The 27,284-nt window shown below is 48.0% G+C and overlaps 1 protein-coding gene across 2 annotated transcripts in view; it reads left to right on the forward strand.

The window, feature by feature from the left end:
* The window catches only part of LOC126544371 (sodium-coupled neutral amino acid transporter 7-like), a 61,631-nt gene that overhangs the window by 22,595 nt on the left and 11,752 nt on the right, over positions 1-27,284 (forward strand). For both annotated transcript variants that reach the window (XM_050191678.3, XM_055061759.2), the window contains exons 3-4: positions 20,764-20,885; positions 23,488-23,686. In XM_050191678.3, the coding sequence (XP_050047635.1) occupies positions 20,764-20,885; positions 23,488-23,686 (321 nt within the window). The remainder of the gene's footprint in view (positions 1-20,763; positions 20,886-23,487; positions 23,687-27,284) is intronic.

A 27,284-nucleotide genomic window follows, 5' to 3' on the forward strand; every position in this document is an offset into this window, starting at 1 on the left:
TCGCTGGCTTGTCGTTCGCGACGTGCACTCGCTAAACGTTGTCATGCGTGTAAATGACGTGTTGGACCCAATGGCCGCCGCGGCAGTTCTTCGGCACCTTGAGGTCCACTCGGTTTACGCCCTGTAGTTATATCCTTCCTGCAGCAAAATACAATTATTGACGCCGCGTTGTTTGTGCGTGCGTTGGCGCGCGTGTGTCTGTGAAAGCCAGAGCCTTAAGTATAGGGCCGCTCTGTTTTGAATGTCTTGAAAGCTACAAAAGTATTTGAATTTCCCAGCGAAGCTGTTAGCCTCTGGTTGGTCGGCATTTTTCGTGTCGTGGTCCGTGGGCAAAAATGTGGGCCGATCCGGGAGGTAGTGAAATATCGAGCCGAACCACGGCGGAGGGGAAGCAGGTTTCAACCACTCGGCAAAGTGAAGCGAGAAGTGCATACATTGGAATCACGCATACAACATACAGAACAGCATTCGTTTCAATAAAGATCAAGCACATCCGAATCACAATGGATCAGGCGCTCCTAATAACAATGCGAAGCACATAGTGCTCCCCGCGTACGTTTCATAGTAAATATTTAAGCTGCCGCAGCGAGTAACGTCACTAGCCTTTCGTATGTATAATAGAACCAGCCTAGCAACTGATTTCATTGTTGTTGCAGCACCGCTATGCAACAACATAAGACAACGCATACTTAGGACTCCCGAGGAGCAGTGTGAATACGAGGAGCGGCAAAGGGTGAAAGAACTGGCAGTACGACCAGCGACGGCGTGTTGTCAATATTACCATTACTATCATTACTCTAAAGCAATAAAGGATTACATATCCCCTTGAGCAGTTGTGGTGGCTTTGAACAGTTTCGCTGGTCATCCACTTTCCAGGGCCGGGATGGCGAGTCAACTTTTTTCGTAGTACGCCTACCAGACCGTATAATTTTAATTGAATTTCGCAGCTTCACTTAATTATAACTCGTTTTTTTTTCTTCTTTTTAGAATAAACCACCCAACTTTTCTTTCGATAAGGGTGAACTGACAAACTGCGTGCGTGCACGCTTCACCCTGTTCGCGGCTTAATGTTAAGTGCACGTGTTATTTCCCCTTTCAATATCTAAGCTGAGAACATTTCTGCATTTTCCAGTGAACAGATCCGGCACCTGTCCAGTTGTCTCTTGTCCCGTCATGTTTTCATGCTCGGTTTTTAGTTATGAACATGTATACAAAACTAGCCCAGCAGTTCATTTTCCTAAAAATGTCACTGTTGGCCAAGTTCTGCTCACTGCCCGCTATACTTGTTTTTTTATACAGCGAAGCTTTTAGTGCGACTACAGAAGCGCGCGGAAACGCTGTATGCGTGTTTTCGGTGTCCTGAAAGAACTACACTCAGTTTTCATTTAGAGGAAACTAGGTTTTAGGACGTTAGGGACGTCAGGAATTAATTGAAACTTGATAAATTCTAGTTTCGTATACCTGTCTAGAGGTCGTACAGCAAACTCTTACAAAGTTTCCCCGAATGCCCTGAAAGAACCGAAAATGGCAGCAATTCTATATTCAGGGAAAGTAGGAGACATGCTATGGGTTACCATTACAGGAAGCCTGAACTATGTAGACGTACACCTTTTGTATGTATGTACACCCTTTTCAGCAGATGGGAGTTCTCAGAAAAAACAAAAACAAGAAGCTTTAACAATTTTTTTCCAGGACATAAAAAAAAAACCAAATTTATCGAATAAAACAGACTGCATTTATTTACATCATGCTAAAGGTAGTTTGACACGTGTCATCTTTCGAGTATAACCATTCAGGAAATATAACGTGTCATCTAGATTGTGTACCATTTTTTTTAATGGTAGTGGTTTGCTGTACATGGTTCGTTGCTTACAAATGCAACTTCGATGTGCGTCACTTATCGCGGGACACAGGATGCGACCTCCTATAGGGATGAAAAACGAAAGGGCGGACAGTCCTGGTAAGGCTGTCTCAGTCATAAGAAAAACCGGCTTTGAAAGCCACGTCGGATGTCTAGCTTAGTCTGTCAATAGACGTCTGGGTCGGTACGCAGAACAGAATTTGCCGCTGTCCTAACCCAATGCTAAAGCGGGAGCGAGCCTAGAGTTTGGCAATTCAGTGCAGCATTTTTTGGGTCGATACTCTACGCTTGCGTTTCTTGGTGTGAAAACATGCCCGCCATCCGGTACTAGTTCCATCTGATTCTCTATATATATTCTCGTTATGTGTGTAGCGCCACCTAAGCGCATTCCTTTTCTTCCCCCATTGTATATTGAGAAATTATTCCGCCAGTAGCTTTTCTCTGCAGAGCAACAGCTTGGCTTGGCTTTGTCTCATCCTAACGAAGAAAGCCTCCTCAGAAGTTCCTTCTTTCTCTTGGCTCTCGATTTCAATGCAAGCCTTTTATGCTGTCATATTCCGAGGTAGTGGGCTGTCTGACTGCGCAACTCCAACTCGCGCACTAATATGGAGGAATAATTTATTTGCAGGTTCCTTTTACCGTCACTTGTAAAGCGAAAAAAAAAAGAAAGACGGAAGAAACCATATCCTGGTTGCACCTCTGACCCGAAGTTCACCGCATTGACTCGCCAAGACGTCATGGATTTTGACAGCGCCTACGCGTATCCATAGTTAAATATTTTTCATTAAAGGAAAGGTACGCCGAATTTAAAGAAAGTCTCAACCTGGCAAGTTTTGAGAACCTAACCTGGCGTCTAAAAACGGCCCAAGTGCGACAACAAAAATTGAAATTCATGACGTCACATTTACTTGACGGCACTAAGGTTACTACGAAAAAAAAAATTTAGAAAAGAACGTTTTGCCTTCATTTCTTCGATTAATTAGAGATTTTTTCTCGCGGAATAAAAATTGTTTTGAAGAGTACCATTCTTAACTGGTTTCAAGTTGGTCGCTGCAGAGAATCTATAGTGATGACTGCTCGATCCTTTCCCACCTTTCCGTACGCCTAGAGGTACCCACATGTTTGAGCTATAGTTTTTGCTATGGCGAACCCGCAAGATATATATATATATATATATATATATATATATATATATATATATATATATATATATATATACAATTGACCACATGGCCATCCGCAATGAAAAAAAAAACTGCTTCCAGAAGTGTGCAGACAGCACACCAGTTTCCCCTCTGTAATAGTAAAAAAGCGCAGCTTTCATGGACGGTAGATGCGAATTCCGAAAGCTACGAAGAATCTACGAGGGAATAAAAAAAAAGGCGTTATTTGCTGCAGAATGCCAACATCTTGCCTCAACTCTTGGAAACATATTTTTTTCATGCACCCTCGTCTGCTCTTATGTTTACTTCTGCATGTCAAGAAAGGTTCTGTTTTTTCGAATCTTTCCAATATTTCAGGAAAAATAATTTCTTGCATGTTTTTTTCTCGCGCCTACAAAATTTACCGAAGTTTGACATCTCTACACTGCAGTCCCGCAAGACGTCGACGTGCCACAAAGGTACAACTTCAAATGAATGGGGCGCACCCGATGGGTGATGTGCGGGCAAAGATTGTTGTGTTAATTACAGCCTCTGCAGTGCACTGCGTACACTCTAAAAAAAAAAAAGTTCACACCCTTTGGGATGTATATCTGCACCGCAACAATAATCGTCACCTGCCTTGCTTGCGTTTCCTTTCTTGAAAACGCCGCGCCCGCTACTTTCCTGTCGGCAATGCTCTGTCATGCTGATAACGCGCATGCCGTCCGTTACTGGGAAGTACCGGGCTCGCCGCGTTAAAGAATGGAAATGCCGATAAGACAGATGACGTTTATTGTGTGGCAAGATACGCCCCAAAGGGTGTAAACATTACTTAGGGTGTATGGAAGCGATCCGGAGAGTTTTTCACAAACGGCGCCGAATTTAGCCTACTTTCCCGTGACAAAAAATAAGTCACTGAGATCAAATCTTGTAAATATATGGGGGATATTATGTCACATGAGCACGCGATGTTTCGTGGTTATATTGGATTTTGCTAAATTCTTTGAGTGCTGTTTACGTAGATATCTTGGAAAATATCTACAGATTCCATAGCTACCCTAGTTCTCCATAAGAAACGTAGGAAGATGCCTATAAACAAAGAGGTCAAACCAGGAGACACAATCTCGACAATGCTATTCACTGCATGCTTGGACGGCGTATTCAAGCTATTAAATTGGGACAGCTTAGGAGTAAGGACCAACGGCGAATATCTCGGCAACCTTCGGTTTGTAGATGACATTGTCCTGTTAAGCAACACTGGGGACGAGTCACAACAAATGATTGAGGACCTTAACAGAGTGTATAAGTGGGGTTGAAGATTAATATGCCGAAGACAAAAATAACGATCAATAGCCTGGCAAGGAAACAAGAGTTCAGGATCGCCAGTCAGCCTCTAGAGTCTGTGAAGGAGTACGTTTACATAGGTCAATTACTCTCAGGGGACCCTGATTATGAGAAGGAAATTTACAGAATAAAAATGGGTTGGAGCGCATTCAGCAGACATTATCAGATAATGACTGGAAGCTTACCAATATCATTAAAAAGGAAGGTGTACAGTCCATGCATTCTACCGGTGCTGAGATATGGGGCAGAAACTTGGAGACTGACAAAGAAGCTCGAAAACAAGGAACGCGCAAAGACGATGGAATTAAGAATGCTAGACGTAGCGTAAAGAGAGAGGAAGAGAGCGGTGTGGATCAGAGCAAACGGCGATAGCCGATATTCTGATTGGCATTAGGAGAAAGAGATGGAGCTGGGCAGGTCATGTAATGCGTAGGTTAGATAATCGGCGGACCGTTAGGGTTACAGAATGGGTGCCAAGAGAAGGGAAGTGCAATAGAGGACGGCAGAAGACTAGATGGGGCGATTAAATTACGAAATTGGCGGGCGCTAGTTGGAATCGGTTGGCGCAGGACAGGGTAATTGGAGATCGCAGGGAGGGGTCTTCGTCCTGCAGTGGACTTAAAATAGGTTGGTGATGTTTCCCTATGCCCCGAGAGAACTGTACGTGACAAGTTCACATTCAGTAGGAAAGGCGAGTGTGTGATGTGGGGGGAACTTGTAGCGTTCCTAGCTTAATTATGAGTTTTGTAAGTAATACTTTTTCTGCGCATTTTCGTGCGTCATACGAGGTTCGTAGTAGGTTTTCCCGGTGTGCTTGGAGAACTGAACGAGGCATCTTGTTTGATTGACAATTAGGGGAAGGGTGTGAATTATGTATTGACAAAGATCCGTGTTAGGGTTAATTGCTGCCTTTGCAGTAAATTACACATGGAATCGCTCTGTAGCATAAGTGAGCTTTAAGAACAGGCGCACAGTTTATCTCGCTGTCCTGGGAGACTTATACCTGTCACCAAGATAAAATTTTGTGAAATTGTGGGGAACATTGGGGGGCTGATGCCCACGCGAAATTAAAGCTCAGGGTGGAGTATACTGCTTTTGCTAAAAAGTCCTCAAGCTCGAAAATGTTATATGCGGGCAACGTATTAAAGTTGTGAAATTATGCGGGCAACTGGGGAATCATTGATGAAACTCCTCCAAAGAAACAACTTCGCTGGTAATTGAGCTGTGATTCTGGAAAGTTTCACAAGCTTGCTGGAATTTTTTTTTTTTTTTTTGCATGAACTGACTTTTTTATACGAATTAATCTTTTAATCTTGCGATGGATACGCCCCTCATTTGTAAAGTGTTTTGCTACTGATCACTTTTACGAAATGTTACGTGTTCTCTTAGAACTAGCTAGGTGCCTTCTTTCATTTATACAAAAAAAAAATGAACATGTATTATAATGCATAGTCAGTTGCGTATTAGATGAGGTAACTACATTTTTTTTTTGAAAAATGTAGACAACGAATGCGATAAGCTTTAGTGAAGTGCACACCGAATGTGTGAAGGCCAGGGTGTGCAGTTGGCGCTATACAAATTACGCCAGTGTTGCTTGTCCGTTAATATAGCTGGGTGTTCCACCGACGAACAGGACGAACAGCTACGAATTCTCAAGACGGTAAGCTGACCGCCGAAAGCGTTTCCTGTGGATGGTGGCCCGTGCAGTGCAATAAAAACTGCGCGAACGAAAGAAATCGTGGCCAGTTAGGGCGACGCATCATCGATGTGATATCGAGCCCTCTCTGGTGGAATAAATGACTTGTTAGTTTATAGAGCACACTTTTGATCGAAAGAGAGCGCGAGTTTTTGGGCGTTGCTTTGTACATTTTTTTAAAATCTGTGATTACCTTGTCAATGCGCTAGTCTACTGGAACAAAACCTACACCAAGAGAATGCTGGAAAGCATAAGACTACGTACTGCTACGTACTGCGCCACCTGTATACAGGTAACCACTGGGTTCGCGATCTGTTTACGAGCGCATGCGTGGAACGCGCATGTGGCGTGACCATGCGTCGATGTTACACGGCGTCGGCCAGTACAGTCGCGATCAATTTGAAGGTGATCGCTCGAGCGGCGACCGAAACTAAGAGCAGCGCCACGTTACGTCATCACCGTTAGTCAAGAGGGAAACATCAGACAGCTGCCCTCTCTCTTTTGCTGTTCGCTGAGCAGCTGTCACTCCTGTCTGGCAACTCTCAGCTTTTCGTCACCCTTCATGAGATAACCTGCGAATTCATTTCGACTGCCTTATCAGCTATTGCCCAGAAGCGTCATTGGTAACCAATGTATGCATGAGGCAGGGACGCACACACATCATTGCCATGAAAGGGTAACAAGCACAAAAATGTGGCGAGTTAGTCTTGGGGGTGACGGTTGCAGCCTGGACGAGCGTAAAAGGGGAAGAAGGCAGCGGAATTTTTATCTTCGCAGTTCCGAAATCGGCCGCTATGCTACTTGGAAGGCCCGCCGGTCGCAGCTCGAGCGATCACCTTCAAATTGATCGCAACTGTACCTTGCGAGCAATGGGCGACCAAAATAGTCCTTTTGACCACTCTATAGATGAGTGCGATTTACACCATCCACGTGTAAAGACATGCAGCGCTAGACAGCAACGCCGGGGCTTGCACGGGATCCGCATCACACGTATACCACGGCGGTAACTTTCGGGTATGCGTGCATCGTGTCCTGCATATTGCTACATGCATATTGCTACAGTCAGACATGACCTATTGCATGAACAAGCAGCACTTCTATGCCGTTTTCTCGTTTTCTACCGCGACATATCTTCCACCTCAACAACTGACAATTGGCTCAGACTTCACTTGTTTAGCATCACATAAATGCTGGTGATGCTAGTTCCATTCATCGGCGGCCACATCAAGTTCTTGCATCAGAGCGTAAGGTTATTGAAGGTGAAGTGAACAACATGCTTGCCAAATGCATTGCTGAACCCTCATAGAGCCTTTGGGCGTCGCTCGTTGTGCTTGTTGAAAATAAAGATGGCACGTGGCGATTTTGCGTAGATTATCGTCATCTAAACCGCATTACCAAGAAAGACTTCTACCCCTTGCCTCGCATTGACGACGCCCTCGATTGTCTCCACGGAGCCGCCTACTTCCCTCAATAGACCTTCGGTCTGGTTGTTGGCGGATTTCTGCGTATGCCAAGGACCAAGAGAAGTCCGCGTTTGTCACCTCTGATAGCCTATGTCAATTGTTATGCTATTCGGTCTATGCAACGCCCCAGCAACGTTACGAACGTATGATGGACTCTTTGCTTCAAGGATTCAAATGGTCAACATGTCTTCGCTACCTAGACGAGGTTCTCATATCTTCCCATACATTTGAGACATCACGCCACGACCGTTTACCCGTTGTTGGTTGAGAAAGCTTCGTTTCTTTAAAATGTTCTGTGCTTAGACCTTCAGCCGCCACTTTCTCGGAAACACAATGCCCGTTCCGGTGCGAGCCGCCTGCTCACAGCAGCGAAGCGTCACTATTCGATTAGAGCGTGAATGACTGGCTTTCGTCTGGGTGATTTCCGAATTTCGCCCATATTTGTATGGCACGCACTTCTTTGTAATCACGGGCCATCACGCGCTCTGCTGGCTTTCGTCACTCAAGGATCCTACCGACGGCTTGGTCACTGGGCTCTGCGACTACAAGAATATTATGCACTGATGTACAAGTCGGGACGCCTACATCAAGACGCAGACTGTTTATCGCGTTATCCAGTGGTTGAACCACCCGCCGTCCCAGACACCGATGGCGACGCTTGCGTTTTCTCCGTTTTTCAACTGCTCCACGTCGCCGACGAGCGACGCCGTGATGCCACTTTGCACGCCCTCATTGATCACTTGGAATCTTCGCCGTCCCATTCGTTCCTTAACTTGCTTGTCCTCCTGAACGGTGTATTATACCGCCACAACGTTCGACCCAACGGTCCTTCCCTACTCCTCGTCATTCATTAGCACCTCCGATCAGCTGCTTCCCGTGAACTTCACGATTTACCAACCGCCGGTCCACTCGGCGTCTCCCGCGCTTACAACCGGATTCGCCGACGCTTCTTCTGGCCAGGACTTTCCCACTCCGTCCGGAAATATGTTGTGGCGTGTGAGAAATGCCAGCGCCCAGAAACACCATCGACGCTCCCTGCCGGGTGCCTTCAGCCTCCCGACGTCCCGTCAGAGCCGTTCTTTCGCGTCAGTTTGTACTGACTTGGCCCTTTCCCTCTATCAACGTCTGGCAACAAGTGGGTCGCTGTGGCGACAGATTACGCCACGCGCTATGCAATCGCCAGAGTGCTTCCATCAAGCTGCGCCACAGATGTCGCCGATTTTTTTACAAGTCATTTTAGAGCGTGGCGGATCTCCACGCAAACTGCTCACTGACCGTGGCCGGACATTCAAAAGTCAACGCCGACATCATGCAGTCCTGCTCAACCAGGCACGAGCTAATTAAGTCTTACCATCCACAATCTAATGGTCTCACGGAGCTTCTGAATCCAGCCCAGACAGACATGCTTGCAAAGTATGTCTAGTCCGAGAGAGAGAGAGAGAGAGAGAGAAAACAAGGGTAGGAAAGGCAGGGAGGTGAACCAGAACAGCATCCGGTTTGCTACCCTACACTGGGGGTGGGGGAAAGGGGAATAGAAAGAGGAAAAAAGGGAGAGAGGAAGCACTGAGTACGTGTGGGAGCGACACCATACACAAGGACACTATAAACGGTCTGTTAAGCCCGTGCACTTCAAGTACCGCACCAGTGCACGAATCGCTTTTCGAGCTAGTGACGGGTGTGGCCACGGTCCGAGTATCTTTGACTCGGTGAAACATCTCGAGTCCAGTCTGCGTAAAGTTGCCCGCAGAGAGAGGCGTTGGACATCGTAGCGAGGGCAGGTACACAATAGGTGCTCGATGGTCTCCTCGCACCCACAGGAGTCGCACATCGGGCTTTCGGCCATTCCCATACGGTAGGAGTATGCGTTCGTGAACGCCACTCCCAGCCACAAGCGACACAACAAGGTTGCTTCGCCGCGGGGAAGGCTAGATGGCAGTTGTAGCCGTAGCGTGGGGTCCAGTTTACGTAATCTGCAATTTAGGCCACTTGAAATCCAGAGATCTTGGGACTTCTTACGCGCAAGTTGGCGAAGCTCTCTGGCAGCGTCCGACCTCGCCAAAGGTGTTGGACGCGTCTTGGTATCTTCGTGGGCACACCGGGCAGCCTTGTCAGCTAGGTTGTTGCCGACGATGCCACAGTGAGCAGGAATCCACTGAAATATAATGTGGTGTCCACTTTCCAGAGCATGGTGGTGCAGTTCCCTGATTTCAGATGTCATTTGCTCGTACGTTCTGGGACGTAATGCGGACTTGATGCTGTGAAGGGCTGCCTTTGAGTCACAAAATACGACCCATTTCTCTGTAGGCTCTTCGGTGATGTACATCATAGCGGCATGGAGAGCTGCAAGTTCTGCCGATGTAGATGTAGTCGTGTGCGACAATTTGAATTTAACTGTAACGTTCTTGGCTGGAACGACGAATGCGGCAGTTGAGCTGGTAGGTGAGGTGGAACCATCGGTATATATATGTATGCGGTCATGATACGTCTGGTGCAGTAATATGAGTAAGTTGCTTCAGAGCCGGTGATGGATGATTGGACTTTTTTGTAATTCCAGGAATAGCAAAATTCACTTGAGGCTGTCGCAGGCACCACAGGGGAGAGGAAGACTTCGCCGCCGGTGTAAATGATGCCGGTATGTACTCATGATGAGCGCTAATAACTCGTGAAAAGGTCGCTTGAGGTCTCTCGGCTAGTAGGGAGGCCAAATGATGGTCGGGGATCCTTGACAGATGGCGAATGTGCGCTCTGAGAGAGTCGACAGCTACATGTGTCTGGATTGTATGGTCTCCTGCGATGGCGATTGTCGCTGCTGTTGAGGTGCACCTAGGCAGCCCTAAACACGTGCGTAGGGCTTGACCTTGTATGCTCTCCAAGGCGCGAAAGTTCGTCTTGCATGCATTTGACAATACTGGTAGGCTGTAACGAAGGAGTCCGAGAAACAAAACCCTGTACAGCTGCAACATAGAATGGACTGGTGTACCCCAGTTTTTCCCGCATAGAAATCGGAAGACCTGAGCAATGGCGACTAGCTTCTCCTTCAGATAGACGCAGTGAGGGCTCCATGAGAGGTTGCGGTCAATCATGACGCCCAGAAAGCGATGCGTCTTAACATAGAGTACAGCTTGACCATTGATCGTAACAGGATACGATGACATTTGTTTCCGCGTAAAACCAAGTAATGCGCACTTTTCAGTAGACACACTGAGGCCTTGCTCTCGGAGATAAGAAGCCGTCATGGTTGCCGCCCGCTGGAGCCTGGCTCTTAGCTGAGGGCGAGTCACCGCAGAGGCCCAGATGCAAATGTCGTCGGCGTATATTGAGACATGTACTGTCTGCGGTAGGTAATCCGCTAGTCCTACCAGGACGAGGTTGAACAAAATAGGGCTCAACACTCCACCCTGCGGCACACCACGGCAGATGGAATGGTCTGAAGTTGGGCCGTCTTCGGTCTGTAAGAAAAAACTCCTCTCAGTCAAATAGTCCCGAATCCATTGATACATCCGGCCACCAACTCCAACAGCCTCAAGTGAGTTTAGTATGGCCTCGTGGGCGACGTTGTCGTATGCTCCTTTTATATCCAGAAAAAGTGCCGCAGATAGGCGCTTGAGGCTTTTTTGATTTTGGACCCATGTTACGATGTCAATGACGTTGTCGATGGACGTGCGACCTCGACGAAAACCTGTCATGGCGTCCGGATAGATGTTGAATCGTTCTAGGTACCATTCCAGTCGAGCAAGAATCATTCTTTCCATCACTTTGCCGACGCAACTCGAAAGCGCAATCGGACGATATGATGAGATCTCAAGCGGAGACTTTCCAGGTTTCAGAATGGGGATCAAGCGGCTCAATTTCCATTGTTTAGGAACGGCGCCGTTCTGCCAAGATTCATTGTAGTAGTTGAGCAGCTCATTACGTGCGTCATGTCCAAGGTGGCATAGGGCAGCATACGTGATGCCATCAGGTCCTGGTGACGAAGAACGCCGGCAGGTCGCCAACGCAGCATCGAGTTCTTCGAGTGAAAATAGCACGTTCATTTCTGGTACACGTGCCTCAGGGATGTCATTCAATGCTACGTCAGTAATGATGGCCACGGACCCAGCAACCCGTGCACAGAACTCTTCAGCCACTTGAAGTTCCGAGCGGAGTTGGTAGAGGGCCAGAGCAGCGAAGGGCTTCGTTCGATGCGGAGATGAGCGAAGACCCCTAACCGTTCTCCATATGTGCGAGAGCGACTTGCGGGGATCAAGCGACTGACAGAATGCTTTCCATCTCTTATCTTCCAATTTATCCATGCGACGCTGGACTTTCTTTTGTATGCGTCGTGAAGCCCTCAGATCCAAGACGGACTTCGTGCGCCGATACCTCCTCTCCGCTTGTCGGCGTGCTGCACGCAGCCTCTCCAGTTCCATGTCCAAGTCTGTTCGCCTTGTTGACCTTGGAAGCGAGCAGATGGATGTTTTCAATGCTTCTGCGATTGCTTCTTCGATAGTGTGTGAGAGGCCTTCCTGACATGTGTCATCCATATCCTTCTGAAATTTTGACCAATCAACTGTACGCAAGGCAGTAGAGGAGCGTTGCTCAACTCCTCTAATCTTTATGTATGTTGGAATATGGTCGCTTCCATGTGTTTCTCTGTCTGTAAACCATTGCACGCTCGAGGCAAAGCGCCTTGACACCAAAGTTAAATCCAAGCAGCTACTGTAGGTCGTGCCTCGCAGAAATGTAGGGCTGCCGTCATTCACGCAGCACAAATCATGGTTGGCAGCAAAGGAGGCAAGGCTCCTGCCTTTGGAGTCAATTTTAGTGCTTCCCCATAGCTGGTGATGCGCGTTGAAATCACCTGTGATAACCCAGGGGCCATTGTTCATTTGTAATATTTTCTTTAGTCGTTCACCGTCAAAGTGGCCCGCTGGGGATATGTAGGCTCCAATTAGTGTAAATGACACATTCTTCTTTTGGACATTTACGCAGACATATTGGTTGTCGTCATGAGGCTCTATCGCATTAGCGACATATGTTAAGTCCGTGCGGATGTAGATTATCACTTTCGTGCTCGCACCGCATGTGGACGAGACGAAAGATTCATAACCGGACAGTCTGAGTGGAGTTGATGTATTTGGTTCGCAAATGACCAGTATGGGGAAGCGATGTGTGAAAATGAATTGGCGAAAGTCTGATATACGGGTCCTTAGACCCCTGGCATTCCATTGAAAGATCGACGCACTTTTAAGTTCAGTGCGGAAGGGGACTATTGATCGAGCCATGATGCTTAAACGATGCTAGCAAGCACTGGATTTAGTGCATCCAGTATTTGCAGAGCGCTTCGAGCTGCTGGTGTTTGCAGCTTGTTCAGTATAATGCGCATTGTATTAATTAGCGATTGCAGCATATCAGCCACCTGCCTGTCGTGGTCGCACAAATCGCCGACAGTAGACGTCGGGGGTTGTCCAGCGAAAGCTTGCTGTGTGTCTGTTGGTGAATGTTGTCGTTTCGGTAGAGCCGGCCAAGATTCGGCAGACGTGGTCTTCTCAGTGGACTTGCTCTTCGCGGTCCTGTCCGCATTGTCTGGCCTGGGCGGTGGAGGAGGAGGTGGTGTTGTAGGAAGTGGCATGCGCCTTCCTTGAGGAGCCTTCCTTGAGGAGCGCCGGCGACGTGAACGTCGCTTCCTGATTTTTTCGGCGGCTTCGCGATGAGATGAATGATCTCTCGCCATCTCTTTCAAGATTGCCATTTCCTTCTTAATATGTGGGCATTTCTTCGATGAAGCTTCATGTGATCCTCCGCAGTTGGAACACTTCACTACAGTCCGACAATAGTCCGACAATACTGATTGGGACCTCAGCTGCTCTACCTTTTATCACATTTGCATATAACTCCTCGCGCCATGACACTGCCGGTTATTCCCCGTTCTTTCTGTTGTTCGGCCGAGAACCAACATTGTCACTGGACACATGCCTTCCATCCGCCGCCCCAGAGGCCAGCGAATATTCACTTGACGCCATCACCAGGGCAGCCCAAGCACGCGCAATTGCTCACGCGCTCGCCTCTTGACCTCCGAAGAGATTAAGGAAAAAACCAGTCACAAAACGCAAAGGACAAGAAGAGAGGTTCACACCACAACCACCTCTCTTGTCCTTTGTCTTTTGTGACTGGTTTTTTTCTTTCAACTATGTACCAACTGGCCCAGATTTCAACCCTCCGAAGAGAACCAACGGTGTTTGTAAGATCGACAACATGAACGTGCACTTCTTGCCTGGGTGGGCCTCTTGTACTGATGTGGTCCCCGACTCGTCACGTTGGGCTGTCCTAAAAACTCCTGTATCTGTACACAAGCCCATACCGATTGCTGCGTGCCGTGACTCCAGTTACGTATGAAATTGCCCCAGTCAATATGCCAGTGCCTCATCTGCCCTGCATTCCACTGGCGTTCTGCATGTCGCATGCCTCAAACCTTATTTCTCTCCTGTTAACATCAATATTTAGACTCACCGGGACGGTGCTTCTGCAGCCGGGGATAATGCTACATGCATATTGCGCGTTTCTTTTGGACAATGCGCGTGGGCGCCCCGACGAAGACGGACTGCTTCTAAGTCTCGAGCTCTCGGCTGAAATGGCCAGCGCTGCAGCTTTTTTTTTTTTTGGAAATGTACTTTGTAAATAGTCCTTAGTGTTAAATCAATCGTTCGCGTAACAGTATCATCATTCTGCGCAGCCGAAGTCGCTTCCCTGGATCTCAAACGGTGAACTTCGAGCTGCAGTGACGGGCATTTATGAGCGCCTGCAGAGCTTGAGGTAGCTTTGTGCCGCAGCACGAGCGAAATGCTGGCTATTGCGTGTAGCACGTTTAGTGAGAGGTTGTTTCGCATACTCGCGGCCATTCGTAGATGCTGCCATTGAAACAAGCGCACCCGGTTCCCACCGCACGGGCATGCTTGATCGGAAATGCACTTCAGCTAGGCCCTCCGCAGGGGCGTCTGCGACAGCAGGCGTTTGGTGTGTTGCGACACCACGTACCCGAGCACACGAGGGTTGGACCGTCCCGCGTGTAGCCGTGCGCGGCTTAGCCGTGTCTGGGGAAAGGGGGATCTTGGGGGTTGAGCCGATGCCGGGTGTTTGGACCTTTAAGGCCTCCCGGCGGACGCAACACACCTCTTTGGCCTCTGCTTCACATAGACGGCACCCCCGGACTGACCCACCCGGGGGAAATCGGTAGTTGCCTTTTCCTGTCTCTCTCTCCCTACAACCTTCGTCTTTTCCTTACTTTCCACCTTTCCTGTCTCCTCATTTCTTTATTACTTCCGACCTTCCTGGCAGCAAGGGTTAACCTTGTGTGAGTAACCAACCTTGGTTATGTCATATTGGGTTATAGTGGCAACGTACAGCTGGCGTTTGCAGGCCCTGTTTTTCAGGCCCTGCAGCGTCCTCTTGTTGGACTCCATGGTGGGTGGCTAGCGTTGCTGCCGAAAACTACACTTCCACACATGGCTGCTTCCTTCCCTCCACTGCCTGATCGCCCTCAGAAAAGAGGGCGCACCGATGAAGTCTTCCAGTGTTTTGGCCGCCAAAAAGAATCCTTCCCGCGTTTCCATGTGATTCATTCTGCAAAACCAGATAAACCAGTACGAACAATCTCACCCTTCCTTGTTTCTAAGTCATTGACTGAAGTCTTTGGTCTTGGTTATAAGGCGTCGAGGATGGCAAGCGGTGATCTCCTCTTGGAGCTCCGCGATCAAAAACAATATGAAAAATTGTCAAAACTAGTGTTATTAGGGGAAACCCAGATAATTATAACCCCGCACCACACGATGAACACCACCCGTGGTGTTCTCTCTGACGATGACTCGATGGAGCCCACTGAGGCTGAACTCTTGGAGGGCTTCAGTGACCAGAATGTTATTAATGTTAAACGAATTAAGATGAGGCGAGATGGAAAAGAGATCAAGACGAAACACCCGATACTCACCTTCGGCTCAAGTGTCCTTCCCGAGTCCATAGAGGCCGGTTATATCAAACTTCGTGTTCGGCCGTACGTTCCCAATCCTCTCAGATGCTTTAAGTGCCAACGTTTCGGCCACAGTTCACAGAACTGTCGAGGCCGGCTGACTTGTGCCAAGTGCAGTGACAACGAACATTCCTCTGAAACGTGTCAGAACACTCCACATTGTGTTAATGTGATGGCGAGCATGCCGCATACTCGCGGTCATGCCCGTCTTGGAAGAAAGAAAAAGAGATAGTCACAATCAAGGTAAAAGAAAACATATCATTCAAAGAGGCACGAAGGCGGGTTGCATACCTTCCTAAGGCCAGCTTTGCCGAAGTGGCGCGTCAGGGGGCAGCGTCACAACGGCCTCCGGCGGCTGTTCGACCCACAGTCAGTGAGTCGGCAGTTACGCCATCTGCCCCCGCGGCGGTTGCAGCTAGCGCTGCTCCGTCAACCGAGAAGGGACCATCGACCCCGAAGGTGGGCGCAGCCGAGGCTGCCTCAACCTCCCAGGTCCCTTCCGGGTCCCTTCCAGCGCTGGCAACGGCCGGCGCCGCCAAATCCCCCAGGGAGCCCCATCGACCTCCGGGCTGGTGGGCGCAGGGGTCTTGCCCTCCAAGGCGGGACTCTCCCTGGTAACTTCTCGCTCACAATTAAGAGCACGTGTCCGGCGCCTCACAAGAGGCAATGGACACTACACCTATCCTCAAGCGGCGCCACGCGCCTACGGAGCGGCGAGGTTCCCTCGAACGCTCCAGAAAGGGCAAGACTCCGATTATAGGGCCTCGAAAGAGCTCTGTAATCTAATCTCTGAAATCTCTAATTAATACTTCTGTTTCCGTACACACAGCATTTATTCACTTCAAATATGGATACACAGATAATACAATGGAACGTCAGAGGGTTTCTTAGAAACCTTGATGACGTGCAGGAACTCATCCACAAACACAATCCAAAAGTGATGTGTCTACAGGAAACACACTTCAAATCGAAACACAAATTTCCTCCTACACTATGTTACGTTTCGCATAGATCGCGATGATGCTCTCACATCATCGGGCGGTGTTGCCATTGTTATTCAGAAAGACATAGCGTGTCAACGTTTGCAGCTACAAACGCACCTTGAAGCAGTGGCGGTTCGTGCTGTTCTCCGCAACAAACTTATCACTGTCTGCTCGCTCTACATGCCCCCACATTACAAATTAACTAAACATGAATTTCAGTCCTTCATAGATGAATTGCCTGAACCTTACGTTGTGCTTGGGGATTTCAATGCGCACAACTGCCTGTGGGGCGACTCGTATAGATGCGCGAGGTCGTCTTGTTGAACAGTTCCTTCTCTCTTCTGGTGCGTGCCTGTTGAATAAGAAGGAACACACATATTACTCTCTGGCAAACAGAACCTATTCTTCAATAGATCTTAGCATAGTCTCCCCGTCTGTACTGCTTGAACTTGAATGGGAAGTTGCCAACAACCCTCACGGCAGTGACCACTTCCCTATACTGCTAAGATCACCTAAAGAAAAGGAATATCCACCACACGCTCCTAGGTGGAAGATTGAGACAGCTGATTGGGAGAAATTTCGATCTCTTACTAGTATCTCATGGGCTGACATGTCTTCGTTAGGAATTGATGCTGCAGTGGAGTTTTTCACAGCCTTCATAATAGATGCCGCATATAAATGCATATCACAAGTAAATGGCTTGGCATGTAAACGGCGTGTCCCGTGGTGGAACGACGATTGTAGGATCGCTCGTAAGAAACAAAAAGCGTGGGGGTTGCTACGCGCCTCTCCCACTGCGGAGAACCTTATTAACTTTAAGAAAGCAAAATCCGAAGGCAGGAGAACGCGGCGACAGGCCAGAAGAGAGAGTTGGCAGAAGTTTTTATCGGGTATCAACACGTATACAGATGAGGCCAAAGTCTGGAACAGGGTAAATAGCATAAGAGGGCGACAAACGTACTCCCTCCCTTTGGTAAACACACAAGGCGATACCCTGCAAGACCAGGCGGATGCTCTCGGTGAACACTTCGAGCGCGCTCACTATTCGGAGAACTTTGTTAAATATAAAGCTATAGAAGAACTCAAGCCTCTGAATCGGAAATGCACGCCAAACGATCTTAAAGAACTTAAAGCTTCCTTATCAGCATGTCGGAGTTCTGCACCGGGCCCCGATAGAATCATGTATGATATGATTAAGCACCTACACTCCGACACACAAACCACGCTACTCACACTTCTCAATACTATCTGGGCTGCTGGTTATCTTCCATCAAAATGGAAGGAGGCTATTGTAATCCCTGTTTTAAAACATGGTAAAGACACTTCATTGCTTACTAGCTACCGTCCTATAGCGCTTACGAGCTGCCTCTGTAAGCTCTTTGAAAAAATGATCAATCGCCGTCTCGTACATCTCCTAGAGTCCAGTAAAATGCTTGACCCATTTCAATGTGGTTTTCGGGAAGGGCGATCTACAGCCGACCATCTTGTGCGCATCGAAGCGAGCATTCGCGATGCCTTCGTGCACAAGCAATCTTTCTTATCTGTATTTCTGGATATGGAAAAAGCGTACGACACAACCTGGCGGTACGGAATCCTGCGCGATCTTTCCGCGCCAGGTATCCGCGGCAATGTTAAATATTATAGAGAGCTACCTAGGGAATCGTACATTTCGAGTAAAAATTGGTCCTGCACTGTCGCGTACATTCATACAGGAAACTGGGGTACCCCAGGGTGGCGTACTCAGCTGCACGCTCTTTGTCGTAAAGATGAACACGCTTCGTGCATCTTTACCACCAGCTATATTTTGTTCCGTCTACGTAGACGATATACAAATGTTTCAAATCCTGCAACCTCAGTCTGCGAGAGACAGGTACAGCAGGGCTTAAACAAGGTGTCCAAGTGGGCAGACCAAAATGGATTTAAAATCAACCCGCACAAAAGCTCTTGTGTTCTCTTCACAAGAAAGAGAGGCCTGGTACCTGATCCCTGTGTAAAACTGGGTGGACAACAAATTCCCTTCAAGAAAGAGCACAAATTTCTAGGTGTTGTTCTCGACTCCAGGCTCACTTTCATTTCACACATAAAATATCTTAAAGAAAAATGTCTAAAAACCATGAACTTAAAGTTCTATCCCACACTACATGGGGTAGCGACAGGAGGTGCCTGTTGAATCTCTACAGGAGCCTAGTTAGATCACGGTTAGATTATGGTGCCGTAGTATATCACTCTGCTGCACCGAGTGCGCTAAAAATGTTAGACCCCGTTCACCATCTAGGTATCCACCTGGCCACTGGCGCATTTAGAACAAGCCCGGTGGAAAGTCTATATGCAGAGTCAGACGAGTGGCCACTACATTTTCAGAGAACGTACATCAGCTTTACCTATTTTCTCAATGTGCGCTCCAATAAAGAACATCCGTGTTTCAAAACTGTTAACGACGTAACGTGTCAAACACTTTTTCATAATAAACCCTCCATGAGATTTCCTTTCTCACTGCGTGCAAGAGAACTTAGCACGGAAATGGATGTCCCTGTTCTCGAACATCGACTAATGCCTCCAACTAAGCTATTACCGCCCTGGGAGTGGCAGGTGATAGACTGTGACGTATCCTTTGTAGAGGTCACAAAACACGCACCTGACATCGAAATCGCTATGCATTTCCGTGAACTACAATCGAAGTACAGCTGCTCCGAATTTTACACAGACGCGTCAAAATCACATGCTGGTGTATCTTATGCTGCTGTTGGTCCCTCTTTCTATATCTGACTTACTGAACCCGCAAACAAGTATCTTCACTGCAGAAGCTTATGCAGTACTGTCTGCAGTAAGACATATACAGAAATTAGAACTCGACAGAGCAATTGTATACACCGACTCGCTAAGTCTCGTAAAAGCGTTAATTTCATTACAAAAGCTTAAAAATCCTGTTTTCATTGAACTTTACTCCCTCTTATGCAGTATTTATATATCACATATACATGTAGTAATATGCTGCGTACCTGGCCATAGAGGTATCGAGGGTAATGTACTGGCTGATAAAATGGCCACATCACTCACATCACTAAACACTTTTTCTGCAGCTGCTGTCCCTGTCACAGATCTGAAGCCTTTCTTCCGTAAGAAACTGCGACAACACTGGCAACGCATGTGGAACGCAGAAATAAACAATAAACTGCACGTTATAAAGCCACAGCTAGGTTTTTGGCCCTCCCCAACAAAATCACTGCGAACAGATGTCCTATTCTGCCGCCTCAGAATAGGGCACACATTTGGAACACACAATTTTCTGCTTACTGGAAATGAACCGCCAACCTGTGGTCGATGTGGTGAGAGGCTGACCGTCCTCCACGTCCTCTTGGAGTGTCGCAAAGCCGAACCTGAAAGAAAGCATTTTCCTTTTGCATATAGTTATTGCATACCTCTTCACCCAACTATGTTTCTTGGTAAAGAACCATTTTTCAACACCAAAGCAGTCCTCAATTTTTTAAATGAGGTTGTCCTACATGTTATGAGCCCAATAAATTCGTAGCGCATCCTCTCTCCAGAGGATGCCGCTGTGATAGTTGTGTTATATAGCACATGCCTCCAGGCCCTTGTCTCAAGGGCTCTAACGAGGCCATGGTGCTCTAGTTAATTTTAGAAACCTGTGCATTTTTTATATATCGTATCATTATTTTGCAATGCACCTTAATGCTCATAGTACACGTCATTTGTCATCGCCATCGTTTTATTACACGTACATTTTACGCACTTAACAGTGACTATATATTAGGCCCCTTTACAGCCACGTCACATCAACTTCTCAGAATTCATAACTCCACTGCAAAATCACTAACACTTGCATGGCGCTCTTTGGCCATACCTGGCCCTTGCGCCAATAAAAACCACACATTCATTCATTCAGCTAGGCCAGTTTGTTCGACCTTTCGGAGGCTGAATACACACGCAGGCAGCTCCTGTTCAGATGGCTGAGCACAAGCCAGCACGCAGCAAGATCTGAGGGCGGCTTGTTTAGTTCTTATTCCCGTCTAGTGCCCTTGAAACTCCGCCGTTCTTTTTTTTTTTTTTTTGACGTTTTGTTTCTGTGTTGTCCCTGTCCTTGAGGTTGTTCCGGGCGAATATCGCGAGCGAGACGATGTCTCGGAAGACTTTAAATTCATCACTGCATTGCTCCTCGGGCCTTGCAGCGAAAAAAAAAGAAGGTGCTGATGGACGCAGGCGCATTGTACCCATGTCACAGTGGAGCCTGACGACTGGTGCCGCGAATCGCAGGGGTCGCATGGACCGTGGCCACCTTCCTGTTGGTCAACTCTGCTTTGGGGGCCGGAGTACTCAACTACCCGGCTGCCTACGACCGCGCTGGCGGCATTCTTTCGGCAACACTTCTCCAAATAGTAAGCTATTTGCCTTTTTTGCGTTTGAAGAGAGTTTAAATGTGCGTTGCTTCGCTTCTTGAAGACATGCGGACTGAGTGAAACTCGATTGTCGCACGCCTCATCGCGCGTTTTCTTTTTTTTTCATTTTCATATTGCGTCTCCTATTACCTCTTCAATCCTGGTGAATTATGGGGTTTTACGTGCCAAAACCACTTTATGATTATGAGGCACGCCGTAGTGGAGGACTCCGGAAATTTCGACCACCTGAGGTTCTTTAACGTGCACCTAAATCTAAGTACATGGGTGTTTTCGCATTTCGCCCCCATCGAAATGCGGCTGCCGTGGCCGGGATTCGATCTCGCGACCTCGTGCACTCTTCAATCCTTGTACCGCACCAGTACATGATATAGCCAGTCGATCCTTACACATGGCTATATGCTCCATGCTTTTCCCCATAGTTTTCCTGTCCTCTCTTCTTTGCGGAAAGTACGCACGTGCGATAGACGAATCGGCAGGAACAGGTATGTATAGCAAGCTAAAGGTTGTCACCGGCGTGGGTTCAGTGTACTACGACCTTCTAAGGCTCGCATCATCGTGTGGCCGAGACACACACCTAAAATGCACACTAAGCGGCAGAACTATATGATTGCGCACATACGATTCCAGGATTGACACTTCCTCCGAACATCGAGCAATTACATTTGCTTTGTTGTAGTGGAAGTCTGAACGCGGAAGACCGCGTGTGCCCGCATTTACATGTAACACTTGTATAGCACAACGGAATTCCACAAAATTTGTGCACTCGGGGATTTTTATGCAATTACGCTGGTGGTTCTTTCGACAGCTTTCAAGCGATGTCAGCTACACGCAGTTGTTAGGCTATGGCTGCCCTGTTAAAGCCAAATGCATTTCGGCTTTAGTAAACCTTGATTCCTGAGCTTGCGAGCGTGAAGAAACTGAACTAACGAAACATGTTGACACCACGCGTACACCTTCAAGAGTGCCTGCGTCCGTGTCTAAAAGCCACAGGAAACGGAATGCAAGATTTTTATCGAGTGACTTTTTTTTTTTCAAGCACGACGGAACGGGTGGCGTCAAAGATGCGCTTTTCATTCGTTCCTTGACAGATGAACCTGTACGTATACACTTGACAAGTTAGCACTGTTTGAATTCGTCTTGATTTTTATTCGTGAAAACCTGGAGACAATAGCCCGCGCCAACTTTTCCTCTTAAAAGCAGAATTCTGAATCGAGTCAAGCCTGGAGTACACAGAGAACTGTCGGTGTCCTAGCGACGAACGGTGGTGATACAGACGGCTGGCGTCAAAAGTGTCGGCGGCCGCCGATTCTGGCCTGGCCAGTTTCGTGCGGCTACGAACATTGAACCAATGCGAGTGCAGAATCGTTCCTACCGTCATGCCTTGTATTCCTGTTCGTCTGCTTTTAACGACAGACAAGTTGCGAGACGACATGTTCAGAAATTAATGGTAATTACCGCCTAATTGCGCGCTCGTATGGCGAACGTTATGGCGTTTTCGAGAAATTGTGGCCTTGTCTTGGATCGGGGCAACTATATTTGAACGTACTGCATACCGCTTCCTTGCAAGTGTCAGAGACGTGCTCGTGTTAGGCATGCAGCTTGAACGCTACTCAGCCAACAGACAATCGCAAATCATGCAATTGCGTCTCGGCGCAGGCACTCAAGCGATTTATGAAGCCGTACTTTTACGACTTCCATTGCCAAAGTGGCGGTTATCCCAGGTTCTGCAAAGGCGCTTGTAGCAGCGACTGCAAGTACCGGTTAAATCAGAGGCGAATTCTGCGCATAATTCGCCTAAAATGACAAGACACCTTAAAGAACCGCAATCGGGCACATTGTTAGATTATTGAACGTGTTCGACAGCGTGACAAGTTCCCTGCTAAGGAGCCAACATGATGTCTTGTTTTTTAGTGCAGAGGTACAGCCTCCGCATCCGATGTGGGATGCGTGCGTGGTAATCCCGCCTGTTTCTCTTTTAATCTTTAGTGCAGTGACATTATATTTATTTTCAATCGTAATAGTTGTTCGAAGCGGCATAACTATAGCCTGGATATACGAGTTGCAGAGCTACGTTTTCTTTGTCTTTTTTTCTTCTTGGTTGCCGGCTCGCAGCGAGGGATTGCTGTGAAAAGTATTAGGACCATATTAAACGTATTAGCCATTGGATTGTTAATTGTATATAATCAAATTGTTAATGCCAAAAACCGTTACTTTGTCCATTGCATAAATGTTACAATTTTACCCTCTCTGGTCACACCGACAGCGATGCAGCGAACGTATGGCAGCGTCCGCCTCTCTTTCGCTCCGCGAAGTTCGTCGTGATAGTTGGCTGCATGTATACCCCCAGGCTTAAAGCGGTTAACCTCCTCATTGGGAACGCATGAAAATAAAACGTTTGCCATGATTGAGTGTTCGCACGGAGCATGCTCCAATATATTGTCACGTGGCACGTATCGCTTTAAGCCAAGCGCTTGGGAAGTACTACAAGACAGGTTTGCATAGTGGGAGCTGGCTGCCGTTTAGGGGAGAGGGTGCACGCTTTGTCTTTCAAGTGGGTCACGGAACCACGCCGTTTTCGCAGCTCATGATCTGCTTGAATGTGGTGACAATGCTGATCCTGGGCTACTGCTCCGACCTGAACGGTGACACCACGTTCCACGACGTGCTACTGACCACGTGCGGCCGGCGAGCCCAGCAGGTGGCGGCCGTCTCGATCCTGCTGTCGTGCTACGGCATCAGCATCACCTTCCTCATCGTCATCGGTGACCAGTACGACCGACGTAAGATTTTCTTGTCTGTGTAATGTGGATAGGATGTGTGATGCGGGATGCTGTTAGACTTCATGCTAAACCGCGACAACCCTCGTTTAGTAGTAACATGCCGTTGTTTCCTGGTACTCGTGGTGTAACAAGTTGGACACTATATATGTTCGTGCGCCGGCCTTGCACTTGCAAAGCCTGTGATGTGCGTCTCTATGGATGACACTGTTTTGAGGCCGTAAGGTGTTCTGTGCCACCGACAAGTTTAGAACCGCTGACCATGTGCGCTGCGGGTAAAATGACCTCGACGAACACGCCTCTTCCGCATCAGCCCCCACCTCCTTTGCTCTTTCGACAAAGGCTCAAGTGCAGGAGATAAGTCGTTCTCAAGTGCTCCGCGACGATACGTTTCCTTTATGTTGCTCGGTCACATACCTGTACCTCTCTGCATTCTGGGCGCCGTGATTTCTTCCTGCGCCTCAGGGCTAAAGTAATCGGCGCGAATCACTACATTACTGGAAGAATTTGCGCTCATTTGCGCCCTACTTCGTCCTTTGGCCTACGTCCACACACAGAAGGACGCCGTGGTTAAATTGGTTAAGCGGCGCGTATCATGAAACGGAAGGTGGCGATGTGAACCAGTGACAGAAAATTTAACGATAACTTTTCGTTTGCGACGTGACGAATGTACGCTCAACATGCGACTGGGCTTTCATACACTTCTAACCGTTGCCTAATGTCAACTTCGTCCGTGGGATGTTGTAGCTGAACTGTTCTGGATACGACCGTCACGCATGTTTCCATCGCTGCGTGCGCGCGCGCGTGAGGAAAATTGCCACTTTTATCGCTCACTACACCCGAGTGGCTCCCGGTCGCAGCTGGCCAAGTCACTCGAGCGCGATGTTGAACTGTGTACACATATCGCAGATCGAGCCGGCGCATCAGGAAATATTAGTACGATAAGCGTTGCTCTTTCGAGCAGCGCCAACGGTTTCGCAAGCTGTCCTTTCCGTCGTCGCTTGTTTTCCCAGAAACAGCGATAAGATTGGCGAAAGTGCTGATGCTGCAATCCCGTGCTACTCATTCGAGGTGCGATCCTGACAAATGTATCTGGGACGGGCCTGATTGTACACACTTCCTCTATTCGCTTATTAATTGCTTCAGAAGTGTTTCCGAGCTTCGTGCCATACCTGTCGAGTATCTACGAAGTATGTTCGCATTTCCACAGAGCATACGCAACTTTCTCAACGACTTCAAACGATACCGGCAGGAATTGGGGTGGCGAGCTGACTCTGCACAGATATAGTAGACAGTGTAGGCAGAATGAGGGCACTTTCGGACGGGCGCTATAATTATTATAACGAGCAGAAATAAATGTACTAAAATGGCATACCGTATCTATTTGATTTTAATGTGCCCTCGGCTGTAACGCGTAATTTTTCACGAGCCAGAAACGCAAAAGGAAGAAAAGCAGTACCTTAAATTATAACACGCACAAAGATTTTCATACTTCAGGAAATGAATCAATGCCCTCGATTTTCCGCTTGCCAATTATTTATGCTGAGAGAGAGAGAGACAGAGAAAGTGCGATTTGTTTGTCCTGTACTGACCAGCTTTAATCACTACCAACTGCTGAATTCGCCGAGCGAATAATTCCCCTTCAGACCGCACCTTGACTTCTGAATTTAGCTTTTACCGACGTACGTACTAGCAGAAGTACGTATGTGTTGAACATCTATGGTCGACTGAAACACAGGGGTGCGTCTTTTGACGAGATTTTCCCAAAGGCGCCGCAATTGGCAAAATCAGCCCTTCTTATAGTGGGTATTTTACCGCGTATAGCTTCTTGTTTGAGTCATAGTAAGTGGGATATTAAGAGCAGAAAACTCGCTGCGGCCATCTCAGACGTAGCGCTGACGATTATTACGGACCCGCAGCATCCGACAATGATTGGAAAGTGTCTCGAAAGATACGTGTCCAGATCTCGCGTTGATTAAAAGAGCGAGAAACCATGAATGTCATAACACACAGGGGACCTTGGGGAGTGACCACTGCATTCTCAAGATCGGCCTCGACTACAATAAGCATCGCAAGCCGAGAGCACAGCGCAGACTCACGGGCTGGTCGTGGTCGAAAGGCGGCAAACTCCACGCTTAACGCGCCCAACGAAAAGTAAAAGAAAAGTAAAAGTAAAAGGCGGAGTCATTGCTGGGAATCTGGGATCGTTTTGTGCGTACGCTTCAGACCTCAGACATTCTAGCTATCGACAACCACCTGCTACGCCTACGGGAAGCCAGAAGAGGCCCCACAGGACAGTGAAAGAGGCAACAGTATAACGGCAAGCTCCAGATCAAGATCGCGGAAGTAACGTGGCATGCGGGAGAGTATGCATGGACCTTGACCAAGAACAATTGCTTGGCCAAATGCGACTCCATGAAAGACAGCCTCGGCACTAATACGACGTGGCGTCTTCTTAGATGTTAGCTAGAACCTACCAAGTCGCGCGGGGAGCAGCAACGTAACCGTAAGAGCCCTGCATGGCTTCGCGGGCACGGACAAGCGCTGTAGCCCTCACCAGAAAATATATCTGTACAATAAAAGACAACGAGGCAGTACGGGAGTATGAAGATATGGATAATCCGGACCTGAATCTCGAGTTCGAGATCGAGAAAATAGAGAGAGAGAGAGAGAGAGAAATGGGAGGAAGGAAAATCAGGGCGGTTAATCAGACTGAGTGCAGTTTGCTACTCTACACGTGGGAAGAGGGTGGGGAGTGAAACAAAAAAAACAATACAGGCGGCGCCGATGGCTATAACGTCGGGCGCACGGCGCCAGGGAACGACAAAGTGCTTGCCAATCTTAATCGGCAGGCGCTCAAAAATCTCACGCCGTGTACATCGAGTGGTGAGGCGTAAAGCTACCCAGGGCGCCGAAGACGGCTGATGTCAGCTTCATTCCCAAGTCTGGAAAGGAGGTGAACATCGATAACGTGAGGCCAATGTCGCATACGTCTTGCGCAGGGAAGCTCATGGAGAAAGCGGTGCAACTGCGCCATTCACGTATCTAGAAGACGTATCTAGAAGACGTATATATCGGCGTATCTAGGGTTTCGGGCACGCTTAACCCAAGACGTGTTACTGCAGTTGAAGATGGAGGTGATCGATCCCCCGTGCAGCACAATAGTAGATCCATACTGGCGAGATCCTAAGGGCGCTTTCCACAACGTGAAACACCACAAGATTCTGGAAAATCTACAGGGTATTGATTGCGGAAAGCGTACCTTTAATTACATCGACTTCTTGCAAGATAGGCCAGCTCACATCACGATTTATGACACGAGGTCCGACCCGATAGCCATAGGTACCAGGAGTACGCCTCAGGGAGCGGTCTTTTCTCCACTGCTCTTCAACGTTGCCCTCGTGCACTAGCCGGAACAACTTACAGCCGTAGGGGAAATTCGTCACGCCCTTTACGCGGACGATATAACCATATGTACAACAGAGGGCAGTGTTGGACAGATGGAGCGAGCCCTTCAGGAGGCTGCCACCACAGTTCAAAAGTACAGAGCAGAATGCGGACTGCGCTGTTTCCCGGACAAGTCGGAGCTCCTCGTCTTGCG

The sequence above is a fragment of the Dermacentor andersoni genome, chromosome 1, assembly GCF_023375885.2.
Source record: "Dermacentor andersoni chromosome 1, qqDerAnde1_hic_scaffold, whole genome shotgun sequence".
Lineage (NCBI taxonomy): Eukaryota > Metazoa > Arthropoda > Arachnida > Ixodida > Ixodidae > Dermacentor > Dermacentor andersoni.